Below are 25,582 nucleotides of genomic sequence, written 5' to 3'. Positions count from 1 at the left end.
GGCAAATCATCATGAACAGCTTCAACTACGGCAAAATTATTCAAATTTACTTTGAAAATCTGTTGTCGTTTCGCATAACTTATACATTGTTTTACCCCAAAATTGTGTTCAGCGATGAGGCTCATTTTTGGCTTAACGGGTTTGTTAATAAGCAAAATTATTGCATATGGAGTGAGACAGCGCCCTCTTAAGATACAAAGCCGGAGCATATCTTTTTGCACAAGCATATTTCTCAAACGAGTGGTCCCACTGTTCAGCTGTAAAAACCAGATCCCAGATTGCTTGACATATTGATTCGCCCATTCTCGTTTCAAATTGAATTATAAAAAAATCGTAAATCAAATATGTTAACTATCGGTATTATTTATAAATATACATTCCTGTTATTATGGTAATATCGATTTCCAAAAAATGTAAAAAATGTCAATAGAGTCGGCTATGAGTGAGACCAATCCAGAAGACGCCCTACAGACTACAGTCAGTGGAGATTGTTATCAAACTATGATCAATGATTTTTTTTTAAATATGGATGTCATTGATTCGGACGAGATGTGGTTTCAATAATATCGCGCTATGTGCCATATGGCGGCTGCAACCATTGACTTATTGAAAACAAAATTTGACGATAAGTTGATTTCGAGAAATAAACCTGTCACTTGGCCTTCAATGTCACCTGCATATTCCCAGAGTACAGTGACAATGGGTGACTTTTGGAAAGAGGTAGGTTGTGGAGTAACCGAGCTTGTCAGATATATATATTACTACTGATGAATAGGTACACTAAATCGATGAAATTTCAAAATCTCAATTAGTTTGATATAATTAGTTTATAAATAAGCAATTAGATTGAATTATTTATTTTCCTATAAACGTAACATACGCTCAAAATATATTATCTATCATCTTTGAAAATATCCGTTGTTGTGTATAATATGTTCCATAACAATTTATATTTTAACCCATAAAACTAGACATTTTAAAATACTTCTATATTTAAAGACAGACTTAGGTTTATAAATAACTGATAAATAAAAATCGCGAGATAAATTATTTTATATTTTTAACAACAATCAATATTTATATGTGATTGAATACCATAGAAATTATTTTTTAAATTATCTTCTTATTAATTATTTTGAATAAATGTGCGGATGTAAGCGCTAACTAAACTATGATTTCGGAATAAAAAGCCAGACAGAGACTAAAAACGCATACAAACCACATCTTAAATTTGCATCGAATATTTCATAACATAGTTGAATCCATGCCGCAGTAGTTATGGTTATAAACCGTACTAATTTATAAAATAAAGGTATGTACTTCTGAATTTTGACGATAGATGACTATCAATTATCTTGGATTTTTCAGTGTATTTATTTTTTTTTAATTTAAATTATTTGCTTGAAGATCTATCGTTCTTAGTAGGTAGGCTTTAAATAATCGCCTACTATGGAGCCTTCGCCAATGCCAGAGTATCAACTGCCAACTTTGCCCACCTATAGGGTTATCACTTTTGTTTATAATTTTTTTGTAAGAAGATTAATTTTAATTAACACATTCAGTCGGATGATTTAGCAGGGTCTAGGGACGATTTGGCGCCGGGACAATTGGGTGCTACGCAATCGAATGAAATTTGACAATAAATAAATGTTTGTGAATTATAGGTACTTTTAAAATATATATATTTAATACTTATATATTATTAATTTTTTTGTGATTTAATTGTGCATATGTTTAAGTTCAAATGAGAATAGAGTTCTTTCATTTTTATATATAGCGTCAGGCATAATAATTCTTAATTCGCAATAAAAAATATTATGTTAAGAGCAAAATGAACTAAAACTACCAAATGGTAGATAGAAACTTATTACACTTCCTCGTCTATTTTCTGTATCAAATCTTAACGAACGCCTTTAATATAACGCCGAACGTTATTTCATTTGACAGTGTGGCGTCCATTTGTCCTGGCGTCCAGTTCTCCCAGTGCCGATTTAGCATATTATTTAACAGATTGTTAGGAATAGTACGATTACATCAAGAGATCCAGAAAAATGATATGCATGCAGGTAATCGTAAAATACAATATTAGACATCATTAAATATAATGTAAGAAAAAATGGATAGCGTTGATGTAACAATAACTTTTATGCGTAAAAAATCAAACGACATGATATTTCATTGCCAATGAAATTAAAGACGTATCGCAAATATTTTCATGTCTAAATTTTATCAAAACCAACAAATTTAACATTCAATGTGGTTTGTTAAAATCTAGAGAAGTATGGAAAAATTACTTAGCCTTTTAGTAATAACCTAAAATACAATCAATTTTTTTATAAATTAAGTAAGTAAAACCATAAAAAGGTTTTAAAAAACTGGCTATTGCACGCTTATTATATTTTTTATTCCTTTACCAAACTGATTTGTGACAAATTGATAAAAGTGTTCGTAACAAATATTGTCTGTTATGTTTCAAACTTTTTGGGATCGGTAACTTTGCCCAGCTTACTAATAATAATTGAACAAAACATGAACGTGGAACAGGAACGATATGGCTGGTAATTTTGCCCACTTAGTTGTTTATATAGTTGATATAAATAAATGATCATCTTCAAATAAAAATGCTTGTTATAAAAATAACTGTTGACATGGACCAAAAAATAAATGTAATTATTACATTCAAAAAGTGGGCAAAGTTGGGTGATTTTACGCTATTATTTTTATTTTTAATCCAATACTGAATATATTGTAGGTACAAGATTCAAGAGTGAGAAATTATTATTGAGTAGGTACGTAAGGGGCCCAGTGATTCCCAACCGGATTCTGTAGAACCCTGGGACTCCGCAAAAATATACAAAAGCTACCAACCATAGACTAATATACTATATACTACAATGGTGGTGAACCTATGGCACACGAGATGATTTTGTACAGCATGCGAATGTTTTGAAGAGATAAAAAAATAAGTTCCAATAAAATTTACAAATAAATATAATCCATATGGGGATAAATAACTCAAACCGCGTCAGCATATTGATCAGCGATTCAATAGCTGACCGCAATTATGAATTCCTTAATATCCATTTCTCGTAGTGTCCAATTATTGCAAACTCAGTCAATATCTGACTGCAATAATTATAATTTCCGTAATATCCGTTTTCCCATATAGTCAGCCATATTCAATTATCGCAAACTCGATATAAAATAGCTGACTCAATTATAATAGTAATTATTTCCTAAATATTCTTTTGATTGAGTATGTCCATAAATAGCGGATCACAATTGATTGGGAATGTCACTCGATTATAACTTCCTGGTCTGGCAGTATCTTAGTTTCTGTATTGCTCCGTACAGGATCTCGCTCTACCGAGCCTCAGACCTCGGAACAGTATTATAATTCTTGTACCAACTGTTTACGTCGCATATAAAACTCTCTCCTCTGACTCTTCATCTCAACTCCTGGTCACCCTCCTACAGCGGTCTCGCCCCTATATCTACAACGAGACCGCCAAAACGGTGACCCGCAACATTTGAATACCTGCCAAATACATATAAAATTCATAAAAACCTTTTTGTTTTCATTTTCCCCATGAAAAACTACTTGGCACGTCAGGAAAAATATTTTTTGGGAAATTTTGGCACGCGTACATAAAAAGGTTCGCCAACCCTGATATTATACTACTACCAACTGATAAATCCAGGGTTCCGGTCTAGCTCAGACAAAGTTCAATTCGAACCCTGGTATCACAATTTTTTGTTAGTAACTGGTAAACGATCACTTTTTATTCTTAGTATGGTTTTTTTTTTTAGGATTTGGGCTTGGTAAAATAACGCACCGGAATTAATTTTATAACGGCAGGGTATATTTACGTCGATGTCATATAATTATTATATAGTTTTATAATTTGTTTTACGGACACAATATGTCTTTTTTTTAAAGAATTATTATAGGTTATTCATCACACACAATTTATAAGCGCAATTGATTCCAAAATTTTTATATCCCCGAGCTGGTTACTTATAATATACAATAGCCGCGAAATGCTATCGACACGCGATTTTTTTTTTATAGTTTATGTTACCGAGTACGAAATACGTGTCCCGCATCTTACTATTTTCGTCATACTCAAGCCATCTTGAAATTCATCCCCAACGGTTTTTTTCTTGGGCGACGTTGCATATCTCCAACGGTCAAAGACAATGTTGCCGGCCGACTTTTAACATTATTTTCTATTTCGGAATCAACGCTGTTAAATTGTTTACATTTATTTTGTACGGCACACTTACGCGTTATTACAACGTAGTGTCCGTACTGCGGATTTTTTTATATATCTTAATTTTACATATCTTACGATTTAGTTATGACGTAATACTCTTTTTCTTCTCCTAGCACTGCCTAACATTCCTCTCTTTCATTCACAATACAAGTTATTACAATCTATTGGCGTTTTGCCTACACATTCTACTGACATGTTTAAGTGGCAAAAGCCCAATTTCATTCGTCGTCTCGCATGCTTTATTATTTATTCAGGCCTGGTCTTCCACGAACCGTGTCCTCAGCCTCAAAGACACGGGCCGTGGGACTTATTTCTGGAAAGAAACGTCCCTCTGGGTGGTCAAGGGTGCGGCTCGGTGCAGTTTATTTGACTACGAGGCCAAGGGCATGTTCAGGCCACTCTACACCCCTAAAAGGTACTCTAGGTATAAGACCCGAAGTCCGAGGTCGTGACAATTCGACCTCTCTGGATTTTGGCGTGAACATAATCCTTGGTCTCAAATAGGCCACCGTTCCCACCACTTGACAAACCGTTGGGTATAGGAATATCGTATACAGTGTTTAGTTTTACATTTATTTTAATTACTTTTGGTTTAATAATGACTCATATATTCCAGCCTCGGAATGTTTACTTTAATCAGGTTTCTATTATTCTATTCAGTATTCTACAAGTTATTTCGTCAATAGACTTCTCCAGAATCAGAGTGTCTAAGGTCTAGGCGTTCGTTCTAGAGGGTAACACGATCGGGGCTATGACTCGCCACATCCAACCTATTTAGACCGTGAGTCGCGAATCTCAGGAACCGGAAAGGGAGGCAGACGTCATCTCGGCCTATAATCAAGCATCACTCCTAAAGGACCGATGTAGACACCAGCATGCGCCTTTTTAGTCCGCCCAATCGAGGAGAGGGTTATTACCAATGCATTGGTCGCAATCCATGGGTTTAGACGGGACTTCCAGTTCGCTCGGGTGACGATACATATACATGCATTCGTTTACATATTTATATATTCCCAGATCTACTAAAGATCTGGCAAATACAACAGAGAAATTCAAATCGAACTTAATTCTCAGGTAGGCTATCAGGGTGTCGGATTATATGTTTTATTAAGCCATATCGTGTGATCAGTGGACTCGCTTATCCGTCCGAATTTAATATGCAGGCATCAGTTAGACCGATGTGAGAATTGCAAACTAATTTATTCCCCCTTTCTACGGCATCGGCTCTCATCTGATCACGTGGCCACACGTCTTACCCTCTGATAGTCTAGAAGATACCTATTATAATAGTTACCTATTGAACCTAAATAGATACTAAAAGGAATCTAGCTTAATATTCTAATTTAACATCTAATCGTGGGGCAATTACTTGCTTACCTAGTTTTAACTTGTGGTTTATGCATAATATTATTAATGTTATATCTAAATTAAGTATATATATTTTTTTTAACTAACAAGTAGGTATCGTCTTGACGATCTCAGTATGGTTTCTTTGATATTATTTATATGGGTATCAGATGGTGAATATTGTTTATTTTTCTTTGTTTTCACGGCCGAACAATCCTGTCAATATCTAGCTCGTGATACTGGGAGGTTTTCGGCGCAAATGGGCGTATTTTTTTTTTTTAAGTCATCCACATATACAGCCTGTGGTTTTGGTCATAATATGTGGGTCCGGATGCATGTTCATAAAGTTAAGTATTAGCAGAATATATTATTTTATCATAATTCTAAGTTTAATCGCCTTTCGTTCCCGCGCGTGACGTCTTACGACACTATGCAAGAGTCCGCATTTATTTTCGTAAAATTAGTTAAGTTTATATTATATTATGCTGATATAGTAATAAGTTTGTTTCTGATCTTCCTCGTGCGCGGCGTCCTACGCCACAACACGAGGGTCCGGGTTTTATATTTTATGTGGTTACATACAATACGTATCGCGTCTTTCGTTTCTTTTTATTTCTTATTTTTTTGATTACTCGTTTTTGTTAGTTATTTCGTACGTGTTTCAGTGACCTTTTGGTACGTCGATTCACGTAGAACGGTCCGCAGGGAAAAAGCGTTTCGGTAGTCGGCGCCTCCCGCTACGTCTAAGTTATTGAGGGTTTAGGTCGACAGACCTATGTCTTGTAACCGCCCTTTCATTGTCCGCAGTTGGTGTGTTAACTGTCGGATCATTTCCAGCTGAGGGGGGTGAGAGAGGCCTTCTAGCACGCCCCTTCTTTCCGCTCCTAGGGCATTTAAGTGGCTTTTTGATAGGTTGGTGTTCGACTTCTGTTGAAGGCGTCCCCTGAACGAAAGTATCTAACACGTTTTCAATCCTATCGTACGTCACTAGTCCGTCAGACGTTGCTTGCGCGGCGTGATCGTCGACGGACGTCACCTTGGCAACGTCGATCATCGAATCAGCTTCGCAGGGCACAGACGTCGTTGATTTAGCACCTTGTCGTTTCTTTCTTTTCTTCGCTCCCTTACGAGCGACCGGCAATGCTCTTGGCGAGCCTCCTGTTATCTCCTGTTCCACTCGTGACGGGTCGCTTTCAGGTCGGTCGTGTTACGATGACGTATTCGGAGAGTGATCAATTCTCATGTCTACATCAGGCGTCTTTGACCCGAGTTGTTCTAGGACGTCGTCTCGAGGGTTGGGGTTTAGAGGAGGCGGTACCCTGGGCTCCGTCGGATCGCTTCCTTCTCCAGCGTCCGCGTTTTCGTCTCCTTCTGTTTCTACTAGTGGAAATCGCTTCCTTATCTGGTCTACGTGGAACTTGTATGGTCGCCCCCGTCGTTCCACGTAGTACATGGCACGTCCAGCCTTCCAGATTACCTGGTGCGGACCAGACCACCTTGGTAACAAACCGACGCAAATTCCAGGTTTCTGGTTAGGGTGCTCCTTGGTGTATACCATCTCGCCAACCTCGTAAGAGGGGGGTCCTGGTCCAGAGACAGGTCTGCGTCGCCTGAAGTATGCCTGTTGGTTGGCCATCACTGCTTCGTTCATTTCTTCTCTGTTTAATGCTGCTCTGTCGCTAGCACTGGTCCTCAACGGGTTATCCCAGTATCCCGGTCGACACATACGGAATCCCCACAAGACTTCCGCGGGTGTAAACCCAGTCGCTTCATTTCGTCTGCAGCGCAAGTCGGCCAGAATGTCTACGAGGGTTTCGTCCCAGCGGTCTTGGCTCGGGCCCGACAAACGGATTCGCATCCCTTTCTTTATCTCTTGGTTTCTACGTTCAGTGGGATTCGCTCTCGGGCAATAGACACCCGTGGTCCAATGAAGTACGCCCCAGGCTTCTAGAGCGAGTGCCCAAGACGGGTGATTGAACTGTGTCCCATTATCCGTTAAAAGTGCCCTCGGTGTCCCATATCGTAGGATAATTTGTTCGCGTATTATGGGTAACGTAATTGCTATCGTCGCAGACCTTATCGCGAATGCTTCGACCCACCGTGAAAATAAGTCTGTGATGACTAATATATATTTATTCCGTCTACGTGTAGTGGGATAGGGTCCCATAAAGTCTAACGCTATTACTTCCCAGGGCCTTTTGGCTTCTACGTGCGAAGTCTGAGGGGCCTTGTGTTGCAGTCCACCTCGTTTTCGGGTGGCGCAAATCTCACATGCTCGAACGTAGGCCTCGACTTGACGTTTTCGTCTGGGCCAAAAATAGTCCTCGCGAATAGCAAAGTCCGTTACTAGTGCTCCCGGATGCCCACTTTCATCGTGGAAAAGTCGCAATACGTCTTTCCGGAGTGATTCGGGTACGACGAGTGTTGGGTCTTGGCTTTCATTATTACGTATTAACATATTATCTCGTACGGATAGGCCCGCGAGTTTCCTATTCGGCCCGGTATCTGTGTTTAATAGATTTATTAGTGTTACCGTTCTTTCGTCGGTTTTCTGTTTCTCAATGATAGCCTGTCGCAAGTTTACCATGGTTATCAACATGGCACTTGGGCATTCTTGTCGTCTCGTAGGAGCAGCCATGCGTTTACTCTCTTCTTCAGGACTCATGGTAGATCCGGCAGGACTTTGAGGAAACCTTGAAAGATGGTCAGCTAAGTAGTTTTCAGCTCCCGAGCAGTGTACGATATCAAACGTGAATTCGGAAAGTAACATTGCCCACCGAGCCAATTTTCCTCTGCCACTCTTCGCAGTATTCAGCCATGTAAGGGCTTGGTTGTCCGTGATGAGGGTAAACTTCTTGTCTTCCAAAAATTCTCGATATTTAGTCACACCCCAGACGGCAGCCATAGTTTCTAGCTCGTTAGAGTGGTATCGACTTTCGACTTCGTTCAGTCGTTTACTGGCATATGCTATGACGTCCCTTCCACCATCGTCCTTAGGCTGGAAGAGGACGGCAGCAATTCCATGTCCTGAGGCGTCCGTCTGGAGACAAAACGGTCTCGAGAAGTCCGGTCGGGCCAGCCTTAAGGGTCGGCCTAAAGCTTCTTTTATTCGTCGGAATGCTTCTGTGGCTGCTTGAGTCCATTGGAATTTGACAGTAGTCCTCAGGAGTTGGGTCAAGGGTGTTGCCATTTCTGCAAATCGCGGTACATACTCTCTTAACCAATTACAGAGTCCTAGGAAGGCCCTCACCTCCCTTCGCGTCTTTGGTTCGGCCGCCGCCTCTACTTCTCGAAGATGGTGGGTCTGAGGTTCGTTTCCCCTTTCAGTTATCCGATGACCCAGATACTCCACCTTTCTCCGACCTATCTGGCACTTCGCTGGGGCTACTCTAAGCTCGTGGTATTGTAGGCGTTCCATTACAAGGCGTAAGTGACGCGTGTGATCCTCCCACGTTTGGCTGTAAACGATTATATCGTCCAAATATACCAAACAGATGCGGTTTATGAGGCCTACCAGCACCTCTTGGCTCATCAGCCTCTGAAAAGCAGATGGCGCGCCACGGAGGCCAAACGGGAGTCTTCGAAACTGATAACGGCACCCATCGGCTGTGGTGAAAGCAGTCAGTGGCTTGGTATCCTGGTGTAGGGGACATTGCCAGTACCCACTTTTTAAATCGATGGAACTGAATATGGTTGCCGTGCCCAGGTCCTTAAGGGTCTCCAGGATGAGTGACAAGGTCGTGGTTTCCTCGGCGGAGACAGAATTCAATCTTCTATAGTCTACACAAAAACGAGAAGTGCCATCTTTTTTCGGGACCATTACGACGGGGCTACTATACGGACTATTGCTCGGCTCAATAATGTTATCGGCTAGCATCTCTTCAACGTCCTCTTGAATCTGTTTACGTCTTGCCTCTGATTGACGATACGGTGCTAAGTGGAACGGCGTCGTATCCTTTAAAAAGATCTTATATTCGGTCGTTCTACTCGGCGGCCCGGTCGCTGCGAATCGATCCTTAAAGTCCTCCATGACCTTCATCAATGAGGACCTAGCCGCATCAGGAATATCGGGAGCCAGCTCGGCCAATACGATTGGGCCACATGGCGTCGGTGTCCGTGTCGTCGAGCAATGAAGTGTCTGCCTTGTTTTATCTCCGAAGTGTATACAGCGACGTTTTAAGTCGATTACCGCTTCTTGTTGGCTTAAAAAGTCCAAGCCTAAAAGTAAGTCAATATGTAATTCATCCAGAGCGAGGGCCCGTATTTCCAACGGACTATCTCGCAAGAATCCTTTAACAACTACTTCGCCTCTGGTGCGAAGATTCGCGCCGCCCGCAGCAATAAGTATTTGTGACGATCCGCTCGTTGTATACGGTGGGCACACTAATTCACCTCGGATAAGGGTATTAGTCGCTCCGGTATCGATCACAGCTTCATATGTGCCATTTACTCCTTCTATACGAAAAGGTATCTTGAGGAGATGCTCGACATTCAATGGCGGCATTGACTTCCCCCCGATCTGATATATACCAGTGATAGCCGAGGTATCTGTTAATACGCACACTGGAGTGCTCGAACCGTTAATAGTTTTACTATCGCTACGTAATTCCTTATTACTAACACTTTTTATATCATTTAAATCCGCAGGCAAATGCTTACATACTAGACATACAGCATCTATTTTATTCATTTCGACACTGTAAAAGTCACTCTTACAAGTCGCACATACGCTATTCGTTACCTTATTTATTTTTTTAATATGTGTATTTTTATTCTCCTTATATGCTAGATGAGTTTTATTAAAGTCATTTATCTCGTTAATAACGTTCCTGTTTATTTCGTTCTTAGCAATAATACTTCCCGGTAATTCCGGCGTATTTGTAGTGTAGAGTAAATCAGCTGTGTTTCGTAGTAAGGGCATTTTTTTTATATCCGAAGGGGCACCTGTTTTCTTTGTACTTTGTTGCGGCGAGATTACCCGCTGTACCCCCGCGTTAACGGTGCCGTCTCCCTGCCCCGCGCAGTCAGCTGATTTCGTTCCCGTGTATCGTGGAGATAATTCCCCCCGTACTCTTGCGTTAACGCTGCCGTTGCCTCCCCGCCCCGTACGATGAGATGCATAAAATGATCGTACGCGGTGTTTATTTGAAATGATGGCGTTATATTTTCTCCCCATATCCAACATATCTTTATAAATATTATTTCTGGTTTGTTCCGACTTATTTAATTGAGCCGGTGTAATACAGAATTTATCAATAACAGGTTTGCCAGTGTCAGCGTTAAATCTACTTACGGTTTTTACTGGTGTCTCTGCTGTTTTTACTGCTTGTCGATGGATCCTCGTATTTTTAATCTCACAAACATTCATCGCCTTTTTAGACACAGTATTTATTATTTTATTACTACTAATTATATTTACAGCTTTGATTGGCTCGCCCTGCGGTTGTTTTCCAACTTTTCTATACCGGCGTGCGGCAATATTTATATTGTTTAGCTTGAAAATGGCTAAAGTTTTATTCAGAATCGGTTGGAAAAAACCACCAGGCGGTGCGTCACGAATGCTTTTTTTTATTATAGACGCTACATTTACAGCCCCTAGGAGAGGGTCCTGTTTCATAACTTTTTCAGCTATCGAAAGGATGTCCTGACTAACGTTACACTTCTTTCCACTTTTGAACACAGGCTTTTTCACAAGCACTTGAAGAGAGTCCTGCGCGACGGTACCTTTGCCAGTGCCGTATGCAGCACGTCGACTGCCATCTGCGAGCCTCAGACGGTGGTCGGGTTCTGCATCTAATCTTCATTCCCTCGGTGTCTCCTGTGTTCGCTGGATCCTTCGTTTCAGTACCTCGCACTCGGAATGTTCATGATACTCAGGGCAATAGTAACACTTCCGAGCTCCGTTAGCATTTGAGTAACTTCCACGGCCCCTAGTTCCAAATGAACCCCGTCGAGGGTATTGGCCTCTATACCCGTAACTCGTCTGAGCCGGCGGTGCTTCATAATTAGTGGTCACTTCGTTCTCCGTTTTTGTAGCGAGTGGTGCGAGGCGTGTATGCGATACCTCGGCGGACCGTGGTTTCGCGTGTCCCCCGGTTTGTTCCATTCGTTTTGTCTGCTCGCCTCGCCACTGACAACTGCATGTTTGAGGTGTGCCTCTTTGAGTGGGTGTTGGTACGGCGATGGTCGGGTTTGTTTTTATCATCCGTAGGTCACGAACGACTTCTAGTAGTTCTTCGAGTGTCTGCCACTTGCACGCTCCCACCCACAATTGTACTCTTTCTGTAAAAAGTTCGTAAAATATGTCGGCGAGGTCTTTACTACTTGCAGTAGGCATTAACGCCTTGGCGAGGTCTCGCTTGTTTAAGAGGAAGGCATAAGGGTCTTCTTCAGGACGCTGTGCTGTGGTTTTCAGTTCATCTTGTTGTTCTCTGGTCCTGGCAGGTGACTCAAAGTGACGGCGGAGTCGGTTGGTAAAGGTCTCCCACCCATCGTCTGGAGACACTGTTCTGGCCCAGGACTTGGCTTCGCCTTTCAGCTGCCCCAAGGCACGTCCTGTCCAGTTATCCTCTGGGGTTCTATACAACCGGAAGAACTCTTCGCATCCGGCCAGAAATGTAGCCACCCTATGTTTGGGGTTACCCCCAAACGTCACTTGTAGTTCTGGCTTATGTGCCCACGGTTTATATGGTAGTTCTGGTCGGGGCACTACCATCGGAAGTACACATGGTATACTAGGTGTGGTCACTTCGGTGCGCGGACTGTCATTAACAAATGGTCGCATTGTTTCGAAATTAGTCGCGAACGCGTTGTCCGTGGAGGCCACTTCCGTGTCGATAATCGGGTCGGCCATGTTTAAAGAGTCTTCAGATGTCTCCTTGTTGGTGTCGGCCTTCGTTTGCGAACGTGTCCGCATTGACATGTGCACTCGTTTAGTTTTTTTTTTTTTTTTAAATAACAAAAAAAAATATTTTTATTTTAATTTTTTTCGGTCCTCATGGTTGCGGGATCGGCAAATCCGTACAATTCACAAGCCGCATATTTTGGGCGCCACATGATAAATCCAGGGTTCCGGTCTAGCTCAGACAAAGTTCAATTCGAACCCTGGTATCACAATTTTTTGTTAGTAACTGGTAAACGATCACTTTTTATTCTTAGTATGGTTTTTTTTTTTTAGGATTTGGGCTGGGTAAAATAACGCACCGGAATTAATTTTATAACGGCAGGGTATATTTACGTCGATGTCATATAATTATTATATAGTTTTATAATTTGTTTTACGGACACAATATGTCTTTTTTTTAAAGAATTATTATAGGTTATTCATCACACACAATTTATAAGCGCAATTGATTCCAAAATTTTTATATCCCCGAGCTGGTTACTTATAATATACAATAGCCGCGAAATGCTATCGACACGCGATTTTTTTTTTATAGTTTATGTTACCGAGTACGAAATACGTGTCCCGCATCTTACTATTTTCGTCATACTCAAGCCATCTTGAAATTCATCCCCAACGGTTTTTTTCTTGGGCGACGTTGCATATCTCCAACGGTCAAAGACAATGTTGCCGGCCGACTTTTAACATTATTTTCTATTTCGGAATCAACGCTGTTAAATTGTTTACATTTATTTTGTACGGCACACTTACGCGTTATTACAACGTAGTGTCCGTACTGCGGATTTTTTTATATATCTTAATTTTACATATCTTACGATTTAGTTATGACGTAATACTCTTTTTCTTCTCCTAGCACTGCCTAACATTCCTCTCTTTCATTCACAATACAAGTTATTACAATCTATTGGCGTTTTGCCTACACATTCTACTGACATGTTTAAGTGGCAAAAGCCCAATTTCATTCGTCGTCTCGCATGCTTTCTTATTTATTCAGGCCTGGTCTTCCACGAACCGTGTCCTCAGCCTCAAAGACACGGGCCGTGGGACTTATTTCTGGAAAGAAACGTCCCTCTGGGTGGTCAAGGGTGCGGCTCGGTGCAGTTTATTTGACTACGAGGCCAAGGGCGTGTTCAGGCCACTCTACACCCCTAAAAGGTACTCTAGGTATAAGACCCGAAGTCCGAGGTCGTGACACAACCAATTTGGCAATAACAGGTAGTATATGGTTGTTATTTCTACCGTGTAAAATTTTTCTATTTAAAAATCTATTGAAAAATACTGAATTTTTAAAATTATATCTAGTAGCACTGATTGTGTCAGTGTTGCCATTCTTACTATAATTATAGTATTTGTACTATAATTTTGGTCCGCGTACTATGTACGATATAAAACAGGTATAGTACGCCCAAAATACTATAATTTTGAATATCGGAAAAAACATGTAAAAAGTGCTAAAATTTCGATATTTCCGTTCGATAAATTGTTGCTATACCGCTGCTAAGTACTATACCGCCGTACTAAGCACAGAGGCCGTATCTGCATTTTAGGCAAGTGGGAAAAACGAGCTCACACATTATTTTACTTTTGCTGCTTCTACTGTAGAGCTTTTGGTTTATTTTATTAGCCTATAATGCTTTATTTTGGTGTAAGATTTGTTAACATCCCTTAAAAAACTCATATCTGTTATTTTTCACATAAATAATGCACTTACGACTTCCTCCATACAAAGCATTTCTTAGAGCGTACTAAGGTAATGTGGCCGTATCTACATTTTCCCCCCATTAATATCAGATATCTTTTTTTCACGCAAGAATTCTGGAGTAAATGGGATTGAATACTATTTAGGATTTCTTTAGGATAATAAAATAATATGGTTTATGATTTTAACATTATATTGTAAGACGATTTATTGTAATTATATTTATTTATATTTATATTTATTTATATTTTTTTTTTATATTTATTATATAATTTATATTTATTATATGTAATTATAAATGAATATAAAAGTAGCAAACAACAGAAAAGCAGTCCTATAAGTTGAAAGTAGTTAGTTATAAAATGTCTAAAATAAGTAAAAAATAAAAAAATTACATAAAACAATATAATATACTTAAATGATTTGAAAATCATATAAATCAGTATTTTGTCTAAAAAGAGTTAGGAGTTAACAGGCAAATCTTTCCAAAACTTCATTCGGTTATTTGGAATAATACCTTTTCCAGAGTCGATTAATTTAGATATAATATTATCCTTTTTTTCTTTAGTTATTCCAATTGGAGTTTTAATATTACCAGGAAAAGGTATACTGGACTTTAATACTTTTGCAGATAAGAAGTTCAATTCAATCAGTGGTCCGTCAAATGTCTTTTTGTATGTTAAAGTAGTTTGTCCTCTATTTGCGATAACTTGTACCATGTCATGCAAGTATGGCCTTTCCGTGTGCTTTTTATTTATTTTATGTATTGAACTGAAGTCTTTCCACTGGAAGAAATCACTCAAATTCATTTCAATCACAGTCACTTTTCCGGAATTAGCCTGCTGAACAGCTTCTTTGAAATCGTTGAAGTCGTATACTTTTTTCATTTTTGTCAATGATTTTTCCACTTGATGGTGAAAAGAGTCTGCAGACATGAAGGTATGTCCAGGTTCAAAATACTTCATACATATAGTTTTAGCATTTATATACGCACTGTTTACTATAAATACTAAAAAGGTAAAAAACGTCCAGTTTCATTTTGGGCTGTACAATTATCTACCCATAAAATAATATGTTCGCAATCACGTTGGGCAATAAAAAACTTATAGAAAGCACTTATAATGTCCTCTTTTTATCTGCCTCTAATAGCATTGTGCCAAACAGCTGCCATTGCATTAATATTTCTATTTTTTTTGCCTACTGGCACAAAACTTTTGTTGTATGCTATCAATCTCTGGACAAAAATTACCGATTTGAACATATCACAACGTGGAAGCATTATAATTTTTTCCAGATCCACAGAAAAAATTACTTCTCTATCCTCAGGTTCCTTCTCTGCGTCATGTCGGTAGAACGAGCGTGCAGACTCTGCCTTCGCCTTGTGTATAATAAATTTTGAACATATCGGGCAAGATGATTCCAAAGATGCTTCTGAGTGTTCATGTAAATTAAAATTCTCGCATGATTCACACTCTTCGTGGCCTAGTTTCACAAAAGATCATTTTTTTTAGCATTGAACGATATAAATCATATGAGCAAAAATCAGGATTTTTTCTTCAAAGTCATCATGCATCATTTTTATCGATAAATCACTCGGAAGATACCGTCTATTAGGATCATGTTCCCTCCTGTAATGTGATATGCAAGGATTAAAAGATTCGATGTGTGTTTCTATAATATCATGATTTAATTTATTATGAGGAGTCCTTCTTTTTCTCCCGTCAGACATTGGTGTAATTCTTGTGAGGTTTTTGGATAATATTTGCAGAATTTTGTCATTATTTTTTTTGTATCCCAATGTACACAGAAAGAATATTTTACAGACAATTGTCGTCATGCCATCTTTATTTTTTAATGAGTATTGAAAAGTAGCCGATCTTCTTGAATTGCTCTATCTGCAGTTCGTCTCTTTATGGGGTTTTTTTTTGTGGAATTTAATACAAATGCCTTTTGATCACAACGCGACATGTTCCAATATTCTGCATTTATATTATTTCTCTGGTTGATGTTAATATTTATATGGCACTTTTTTGCAAATATCTCCACAACTCTCTATCATTACTGGGTGAGACAGCATAAACCTTTTCTTGTTTTTTCTGAACCCTTTCATTTATTGAATTTTTGAACTTTCTTCTTTTTCTTATCTCTCCATTTTTAGTAAAAATGTCTTCAACTTGAGGGTCGTCAATTTGAATATCTTCAACATGAGGGGCATCAATTTGAATATCTAAGAATTGGGGGGCATCATTTTCGATATGAAGATCTTCAATTTGGATATCTTCAATATGGTCACTAACACGGAAACCATCTATTATAAATGGAATGTTTGCGGATATTCTGACGTCTTGCACTGGTGTGGAATCATTTTGTACACTATCAACAAATATCAATTGTTCGGATTGAACTTAAAGAACTAATAATTTTCACACTGTTAACAGATGTGAATAATATCACTTAATTTTTGTCTATTGGTAATAATTTTCGCGCCATGTTCATCATCTTCCATCCTCTGCTTTGTGAAAACATTCTAAAATTAAAACAAAAAAATATATTACTAATCTGATCAATACATTAAAAAACTGAATATCAATACCTACTATACATAATAGGTTAAGTATGTGAAAATATAGTAAGAGATCTTTTTCAACAATTTCTATTTGTAAACATGATTTCTATTACACATTTAATATAATACTATTTATGAAAACAATAAATGCACAGGTTTGCTGGCACCTTTTATAATATAAAATATTGAATAAACCCAGTGCCAATCCACGAAAACATAAAAATGAGGTCAAGTAGACGAAACTAACAGCTGATAACTAACATTTTTATAATATTTTTTTATTAGTCGCAACCGGAGGCACCATCGCTTAAACTTGACATTGAAAGGTATTTGTTATAAGAAGTTATTGTAACTCATAAAATATAAAACATTTCACACTACAACACATTGCTAACATTCAAGTGGGCTTTGTGAATGTCGCCATTGAAAAATGGTCCAAACTATTTTTACACAGTCAATTATTCGAGCCTGACCCATAAATTTGAAATTCATTCAGCGCATGAACGATTTCCTATCGTACGGTCAACAATCGAGGAGTTGTAACCATCGTATTGCAATGCAACCCCGCGCATGGACGATCGAGCGAACGGCCGAATAGAAAATCTGTGTTCAGACACAAAAATTTACCCCGATTCGAACCGGCCGGGGTCCCATTGGCAATGCTTTTAAATGAGAGCCCGCACATGACAATTCATGGCCGGCCGAGAGTGCACTCATACATGCACGCACAAGTGACGCGGTCGTATGTAGCGCACGCATACATCGAACCGCCACATTTGACTTGACAGTTCATCGATGCGTACCTATTGGCTTTGCATGCGCGTACCAGTCGCATTTTTTCAGTTTCTTTCTTCATAAATTAATAATATATACACCCACATTTTAAAACAGTTTGATAATCTATACAAAACCTCTATATATTATATAATATAAGCTCTACAAAATCCATTTTGACGTTTCTTATATTGCGTCCGCCATTTTTCGGTGCGGAAGCATATCATCAGTGCGCGCGCATTGCCTCCAATCTATATCACGCCATGCGCGCTCAAACATACTGGCCGGTAATAATTTGGATCATGCGCGAGCAAACCAACGATTGTCCGAATGCTACCGGCCGGTTATGTAATCGTCCATGCGCAGTAGGCGTAACGGTTCACTAATTGCTTTTATGGGTTTGGTGCGCACATGTTATGAAAAGTATTACATATCACAGCAACATGAGTGACCAGGCGTCTCCGACCGGCGCCACCGGCAGCGAATCTGTATAATAATTTTGAGGTTAAACTTTCGGCTACGTAAAAAAACAAATATTTACTTACAGTGCGTAAATCAACCAAAGTCGAAGTAATCAATTATTATAATACACTTCAAAACAAATATAAGATAATATTACTGCAGTTATCGACAAAAAGCGAATCAAATACACGGTTATAGAATCATTAGGTTCACACTGAGTGACTGTCAAATGTTGAATGCGGCTTTTGCAGTCACCAGTGGCGCACCCAGGATTTAATATTGGGGGGGCCCAAGGAGGAGAATGTAAATTAGTCCTATAGGCTCTTTTTCTTCTTCACAGCCTAATTTCTCGTTTATCGGTCTATTGCACTCGGTGTACCTACACCATGGTCCCCACATCCTGAAACGGGCCCTCAGGCTAGGATATTTGGCGGACCCCCTACCTACCACTAATATTTAGTTTTAGTTCAAATAAAGGGTACTTATACAGTGAATTATTGGCGATTGTTAATACATCTACTTTAATAATGGAGCTGTCGAGAATCGACACATAATAATCAAAAAATATATTGCACAATTATATAAGTAATTGAAAATTTTCATGGCCATGAAGTATAATAGCGCCTTTTTAGAATATAATAGTATAGTAGACATGAAGTATAATAGACTTTTTTTACTATTAAAGCTAATTTATGATGTGTGTTTATCTCACTTATCTGGTCAACCCAACACGCCAGGCCCCCAGGCTAGAGCCCTGTCAGCCCTCCCCAGCCATGACCTACACCACTCCGGAATTCGGGTGGACACCGAGAATTTTTTGACAGTTCCATTAGGGATTGGGTTTCTAAAAAAACCTGACATTAGTGTTTCGAAATTTTTGTGTTAGTAATTAAAATCTAAGAATTTTTTCTAGAAAGGGTGCTGGAGAATTATTACAAATCATTTTTTTGCCGTGTTTTCATTTGTCTAAGCCCAAAGGTATAGGTTATTGGCTTTCAATTTCAATGTTTAAAATCATTCTGATAATCAATCAAATCATTTTTTTGCCGTGTTTTTATTTTTCTAAGTTATTGGCTTTCAGTTTCAATGTTTTTGGGGGGTGCCAGGGCCCCTTGCCCCCCCCCCCCCCCCTGGGTGCGCCACTGACAGTCGCAATAGGGGAATGGGACGACTGGACTCCGGACAATTGGACGCCGTACTGTCGTAGACACGTATACAGGACGTAGACGAGGTATTTTAATCAGTTTCTATCTACTACTTTGTAGTTTTAATTCATTCTCACCAACTATTGAATCATGATATAATCATTTAAATAATAATATTAAATATTTTTTTAAAGTACCTATAAGTACCTAACGTCTATTTATTTTCGAATTCCGTGGCGTCCAGTTGTCCCGGTAACAAATCGTTCTAGACCCCGCAATTAGCGATCGAACTACGGTATTATTACTAAAGCAATTTGGCCGTAACAACAGCGATACTAGGCTAGTTCAGCCGTAAGTCCGAAAAACTAAAGGATATTAGCCGTATCTGTGTCAGATACGTCTTAAATCCTTTAGTAAATGCTAGTTACGGCCGAACCGCTTAGTATTTATCATGTTTTTCCTCATACTGTATATATACGGCTTTTAAAAAACTCAATTTTCTCTGGAAATATAGCAGTTTTGGCTTGTTTTTTTTTACCGATCTTATACAAAAACTCTGCTGAATCCAAATTCATCAAAAAATGAAAATACCTAAATACGTCAGTTACGGCCTCTGTGCTTAGTACGACAGTATAATTTCGCAATATAAGAAGATTTGGAGGACTTATAAAATGTAAAAAAATCCCTTGAATGAAATTTTTTGAATTCTTCAGTAAGCATTTTTGGTCGGAAGAAGTGCATAAATAAAAAGGGGACTAGGAGTTTCTCAAATTCTCGCTTATTTTTTTTTTTGAGAAACAAAAACCCTATACGTTTTCAACAGATGACAACGCGTACTATATTTTTTCCCCAAATACTATAATTTATTTTGGAGGCTCTGTACTATAATTCCGCTTTGAAAAGATGGCAACACTGGATTGTGTCAAACGTCAAGGGTCAAAACAAAAGATGACATTTCCGAAGTTTCCGAATATTCGACAATAATTTTAACATCGATGTATTATTTTTACCTAAATTGACGAGGCTTTGTTTGATTAAATTCAAAGTCATACATACAATTGTATAAAATATACGTTTTTTTAACTGGGCTAAAAAAACGAAAACGATTGTTAAAATGAATGATAAATTACCTACTTTAAAAATTAAGTAATGTTAAATAAAAATAATAATGTTAAAATTTATCATGTAACTTCCGCTATCTTGCATACGCATCGCGAAAAATATCATACATATAATTTTATTGCAAACGTGTGAAGTATTATTGTAATTTTTTGCGACTTGCCTCTGATGCTTTTTGGTGTGTCCAATGTGTATTCAATCCTGCCATTGATGATTTGTCCAGAATAATACGTGTTGAATTCACTGTCGAGTATTATATTGACGTCTTTAATGCCCATTTTGCAGCGTATTTTTTAAAAATAAAATCACGATTTTATAAACGTATAATATAGTCGTATGTATATTGTATGTACACAAGTTATATCAGGTAAGTAAGGCGAGTGCAAGCTTCCCGGTCGAGATGACGTCATATGACATCATTATGACGTACTACCGGAGTGATAATAGCATTCGAGAAAATAGCGAGTGGTCAGACAGCGGCGCTATTCATTGTCACCATACACATATAGGTGTATCATAATAAAATTTTCTATGGTTATTCTGTGCGCGGTCGGCATGCCTCGAGCGTGACGTCACAATTACGTCATCTCGTCTGGTGCCACACGAGACGAGAGTTAGGAAATCGCGGTGAAGATACTGCGTCGTTCTCGAACGTACGGACAGTGTTGCCAAGTCTAAATTTAAAATTTCAGTAGATTTTGACAAAAAATTCAGTAGATTTTGGAAAATGTAGTATCTATATATATATATATAATATATAAAACAAAGTCGGTCTAGTTACACCATTTATAACTCAAGAACGGCTGGACCGATTTTTATGATCTTTGATTTGTTGGATTTGTCTCCGCTCCGAATAGCAGAATAACTATTAAAACATTTGATAAATCACGGAAAAAATAAATTATGAAGAAAATTCATTTTATCATACATTTTGTATCGAACGGCTTTTGACTGATATCGATGAATTTAAAAGATGGAGCTCGCCCATACGAAAACAAAAGAAAATCACAAAAAAAAAAATCCGTATAAACGCCATCTCTAATACATTACAGAAACAATAAACAAACAAACAAAAGAAAGTATGTACATGGCATTTTTGACAGTTGATTCAGTTCAGCCTCAGATAATATCGAAAGACTTTGTTGTAGAAAAATAGCGATTTTGATCGTGATTTTCAAACGATAAGTTGCCTTCTAAAATGTTCACTTTGTGAGGTTATCAAATTTGTGAATGTGCGCGTATCGATAATTGCTTCATTATGTAATTTTGAATTGTGTGATTAATTTTCCAGTGCCGTCGTGACCCCGAACTTCGCCTAGTTTTAGTGTGATTTTGCGTAATATCATAAAAATTAAAATGTTTTCGTAACTAGTAATTATATCCAATGAAGTATTGCGTTGTCAATTTTGTACAAGTGACATGAAATTTCACATTTTGTAGGAAAAACATTAATTTTTGATCATTGAAAGACACCAGGCGAAGCATGGTGTACTTACCCGAACTTCGCCCAGCGTTGTATTTTTCAAATGTAGCCATATATATAAATAAAGGAAAAGATTTAATAGTAAATAGATGTTTTCAAAACAATATGAACCATAGTGATGGGTGTACAAGGTTCAATTTAGCAAGATATTGGTAGTAGGCGAAGTACCGAACCTGTTCTGGCGTGTTTTCATACATTAGATAAACTTTTGTCAGGGTTGTCAATAAAACTAATGTGGAATAATTTTAATAGTTATTTATGATTTTTTTTTTGAACATAGTAGTAAGTATAAAAAAAACATTTGTTTACAACTGCAATAAACTAAATTAACTACACATATGCCTATACCTATTTTAAAATATGTTATAATCATTAGAATACAACTTATTAACATATTGAAATTGAATCGTTTAAAACTACTGAATCAAAATCAAAATTTCTCTGCGATAATATGGGTTCAGTTCGAGTAGAACCAAAACAATATCGGTTTTAATGATTTAAGAAATATAACCAATGGAAATATTACCAATGAAAATATAAAAACGAACATTTGTTTACAACTACAATTAATTAATTTAAATCAACTATACATGTAAGTATACCAATAACGAAAAAAATACAAATCAATCGCATTCGATTAGAATGCCATAGATAAAAAATGATAGGTAATAAAAAAATCTTATGATACAATTATCCAGCAAACTTTTATGCACATAACACAATATTTATTCACTCATAATGTCGTATACACCATACACATTAGAATACAGCTTATTAATATACTGAAAAATTGTTTAAAACTTCTGAATCAAAAATCAAAATTCCTCTGCGATGTGATTTCGGTTCGCTTAGAACCAAAACAATATCGGTTTTATTAATTTGACAAATATCATCTACCACCGGCCAGCCATATCTGTTTCTTCCTTTATTTCTCAAAAATTTTATCGTATAAGTTTCATTTATTTTTTTAATCACTTGTCCAATATAAAAGCGATCCAATTTCTGGACAGGAAATTTGACTAAAACAAAACAATTAACTGCCAGATTGTCATACTGTTCAGGTGTTTCGCTCGTTATATTGAAATCAATATCAGTTTTTATGTTTCTACTCTCAAATTCTTCAGACACTTCACCGAATTTAATAGATTCGGTGTCAACATCACTATCTTCTCGAGGCAAAAAGTCATCAGATTCATCTAATAGCGAATATCTACTAATGCTACTAATAGTCTCTTCAGAATCTGATGAATCTGTAAGTATAATGTGTTCTTTTCGCTTCTTAGTTTTAGTGGGTGGAATTATTTGAATATCCGAAGTTATTGTAATTTTTTTTGTTTTGATGCCTTTCGTGTTCTGAGCATTTCCAATCTTTTGGATCTTTAGATGTTCCAGGTAGAATTATTTACAATTATGCTATTTGCTGATGTATTAGCATATTCTGGAACAATTATTTTACTGGATGTATTAGAACGTTCTGGGGGGAAATTGTAAGTTGACGCAGACGTACCAGGCTGGATGTAAAGTCTTTTATTTCTTTCTTTCTTCATTGGGTTGCGTGACCTATTTTCCTTCAGGTAATCTAAAAATGATTTTTCTATTGAATATTCATTTATATTTGATACATCAGGAAATTTCCGCAGTACTTTCTCTGGGTTAAAAGGGTATATGCCGGTATTTACAAAAGCACTAGTAATATTATGCCTTTTTTCGTCCAATTCGTTAATCAGCTGTTTGAGAAATTCTGGAAAATGTGCCTTATTTAGAGATGTTTCTCTTGGATTCTGGTATTTATATTTTAATAATATAGTACGCCACAACTTCTTCATGGGCCCAAAGTAACAAACATCTAACGGTTGAGTCAAATGACTTGAGTTTGGTGGCAAAAAAACAAATTTAATATTGTTTGATTGACACAAATCTACAACGTTATGATTGATGTGTGTCGCCAAATTATCTCCAATTATAACCTTTGGTCCAATTTTAGAATTAGCCCAAGGTATAGCTATTTGTTGGAACCAAAAATAACAGAATCAAACCAGCCAGATTTGCTCCTGTTATATCTTGCTCCAATAGGTCCATTTATTCGCCGCTGGTGAAATAAATGTTCCGCTTTATAAACCACATACGGTGGCAAGCAAACACCACCTGCAGATATGGCAAACATCACAGAAATTGATCCTTTTGTGTAATTCACTACACGTTCTGGATATTTAATACCGCGGCGAAAAATGCACTTGGACGCACCCGGGTCATCCACCAAATTGGTTTCATCATAATTTAATATATTTTCCGGTGGTACATCTTTCAATGTCTCTTTCAAGTTTTTGAAATACATTTCGATTTCACTTGAATTTTTTTCGGCGCGTGATCTTTTTATATTTTGAGTGGATCGTGTTGTTATATGCCCATTTTTTCCTTGGCGGATTGCCATCAAATAAAAATTGTCGCCCATTGGACAATAGGTATCGATGCACCACAAGTCTTAAGTCCAGCAGAGTCAGTGGACAACCGTAATCCCCAGCAGCAATTAAAACTTTCACAATTTTGTCTTCTTCTTCCTGAGTAAGACGGGTTGGAGAACCAACTGGTTTTACATGTTTACCATGTAGCCTATCCAGCAATGTTCTTCTTGGAATGCCAAATTGTTTTTCCGCTTGATACGACGATAACTTTTTATCTCGCATTAATTCTAATGCAATATTCATCATCTCCTCGTCGTTTTTGGTGGTGTAATTTCTTTTTTATTAGACATTTTCTTCGCACGGAATATTTTATCTGAAACAAAAAATATACTTATGTAGTTAATAAGTAATATTTGTTGACAATATCATGCAGACATATTATTTTAATACAGATATTTCAAAAACATAATTCATGGAATTTAAATAATAAAAAGTACTCATGGTGGTGCCAACCCTACGCGTAGGCGTTTGGCGGGAAAAGGCTCGAGTCTCTTATTAATTCAAATTAAATGCTTATAATCAAAGATAGAGTTCTAAATGTTTTCAATTTATAAATATAAAACTTCATTAAACCTATAGAATACAAAAATAATAACTTACCTTCAACAGATTCTTTTTACAGACAAATTTTTGTAAGACAATTCGTAACTCGACACTCCCGCATCACAAACAAACGTGTTTTCCTGACACATCCACTTGAAGTTAGATTCAAATTTTGGCACAAATATTACCACTATAAAAAAATATATCTTTGAAAAGATAGTAGGAATGCCATTGTCAAAGAAAGAAGTGTAATTTTTAGGTTTAACTAAAATAGGCGATGTAAGGTACTGCAGGCGAAGCTCGGGGTCACGACGGTATTGAAAATATGTGCTATTAAAATTAACATAATAGAGATAGGACAATTTCAATATTAAATTTATACTTTTCTTGAAAGGTAATAGTTATATAATGTTTGAGGCTTTCACGGTTGTTTTTTATCGTAGTATATTCTTGGGTTTTCACCGTGTCTCCTTCTTCCTTCTTTACTCGACGTTTCGGGCTCGTTGCAGAGGCCATTATCAAGAGATATGTTTTATGATGAAATGTGGTGTAGGTATGTGAATGTAAACGTTGCTCTAAGAATGTCAAAAGGAATCCGATTATCTAAGAGCAAACGTTGCTCAGAGTAATCTGTCAATCATTACGACCGGAGATACTGGCTCGAATATTAGATTTTGCTGATAGTGCCGGAAGCCATGACGTTTTTAATCGTAATCCATCATCCTTATTAATGTTTTCAGGGTTTCTGTGGATTTCAATGGCCTCCTTTACCAAACGTGCGAAATATCCTTTATTACGACC

At 37.6% G+C, this 25,582-nt stretch overlaps 1 protein-coding gene across 2 annotated transcripts in view; it reads right to left on the bottom strand.

The window, feature by feature from the left end:
- The window catches only part of LOC147072746 (arrestin domain-containing protein 17-like), a 33,992-nt gene extending 13,329 nt beyond the window's left edge, over positions 1 to 20,663 (bottom strand). For both annotated transcript variants that reach the window (XM_085946175.1, XM_085946176.1), the window contains exon 1: positions 20,457 to 20,663. In XM_085946175.1, the coding sequence (XP_085802301.1) occupies positions 20,457 to 20,571 (115 nt within the window). In that variant the 5' untranslated portion in view covers positions 20,572 to 20,663. The remainder of the gene's footprint in view (positions 1 to 20,456) is intronic.
- Positions 20,664 to 25,582: the final 4,919 nt, after the last annotated feature.

Source organism: Rhyacophila brunnea, unplaced genomic scaffold (genome assembly GCF_057557595.1).
Source record: "Rhyacophila brunnea isolate RB1 unplaced genomic scaffold, BYU_Rbru_1.0 scaffold_19, whole genome shotgun sequence".
Lineage (NCBI taxonomy): Eukaryota > Metazoa > Arthropoda > Insecta > Trichoptera > Rhyacophilidae > Rhyacophila > Rhyacophila brunnea.
The sequence above is the reverse complement of the archived record's forward strand: the minus strand, read 5'-3'. Positions and strand labels throughout refer to the sequence as shown.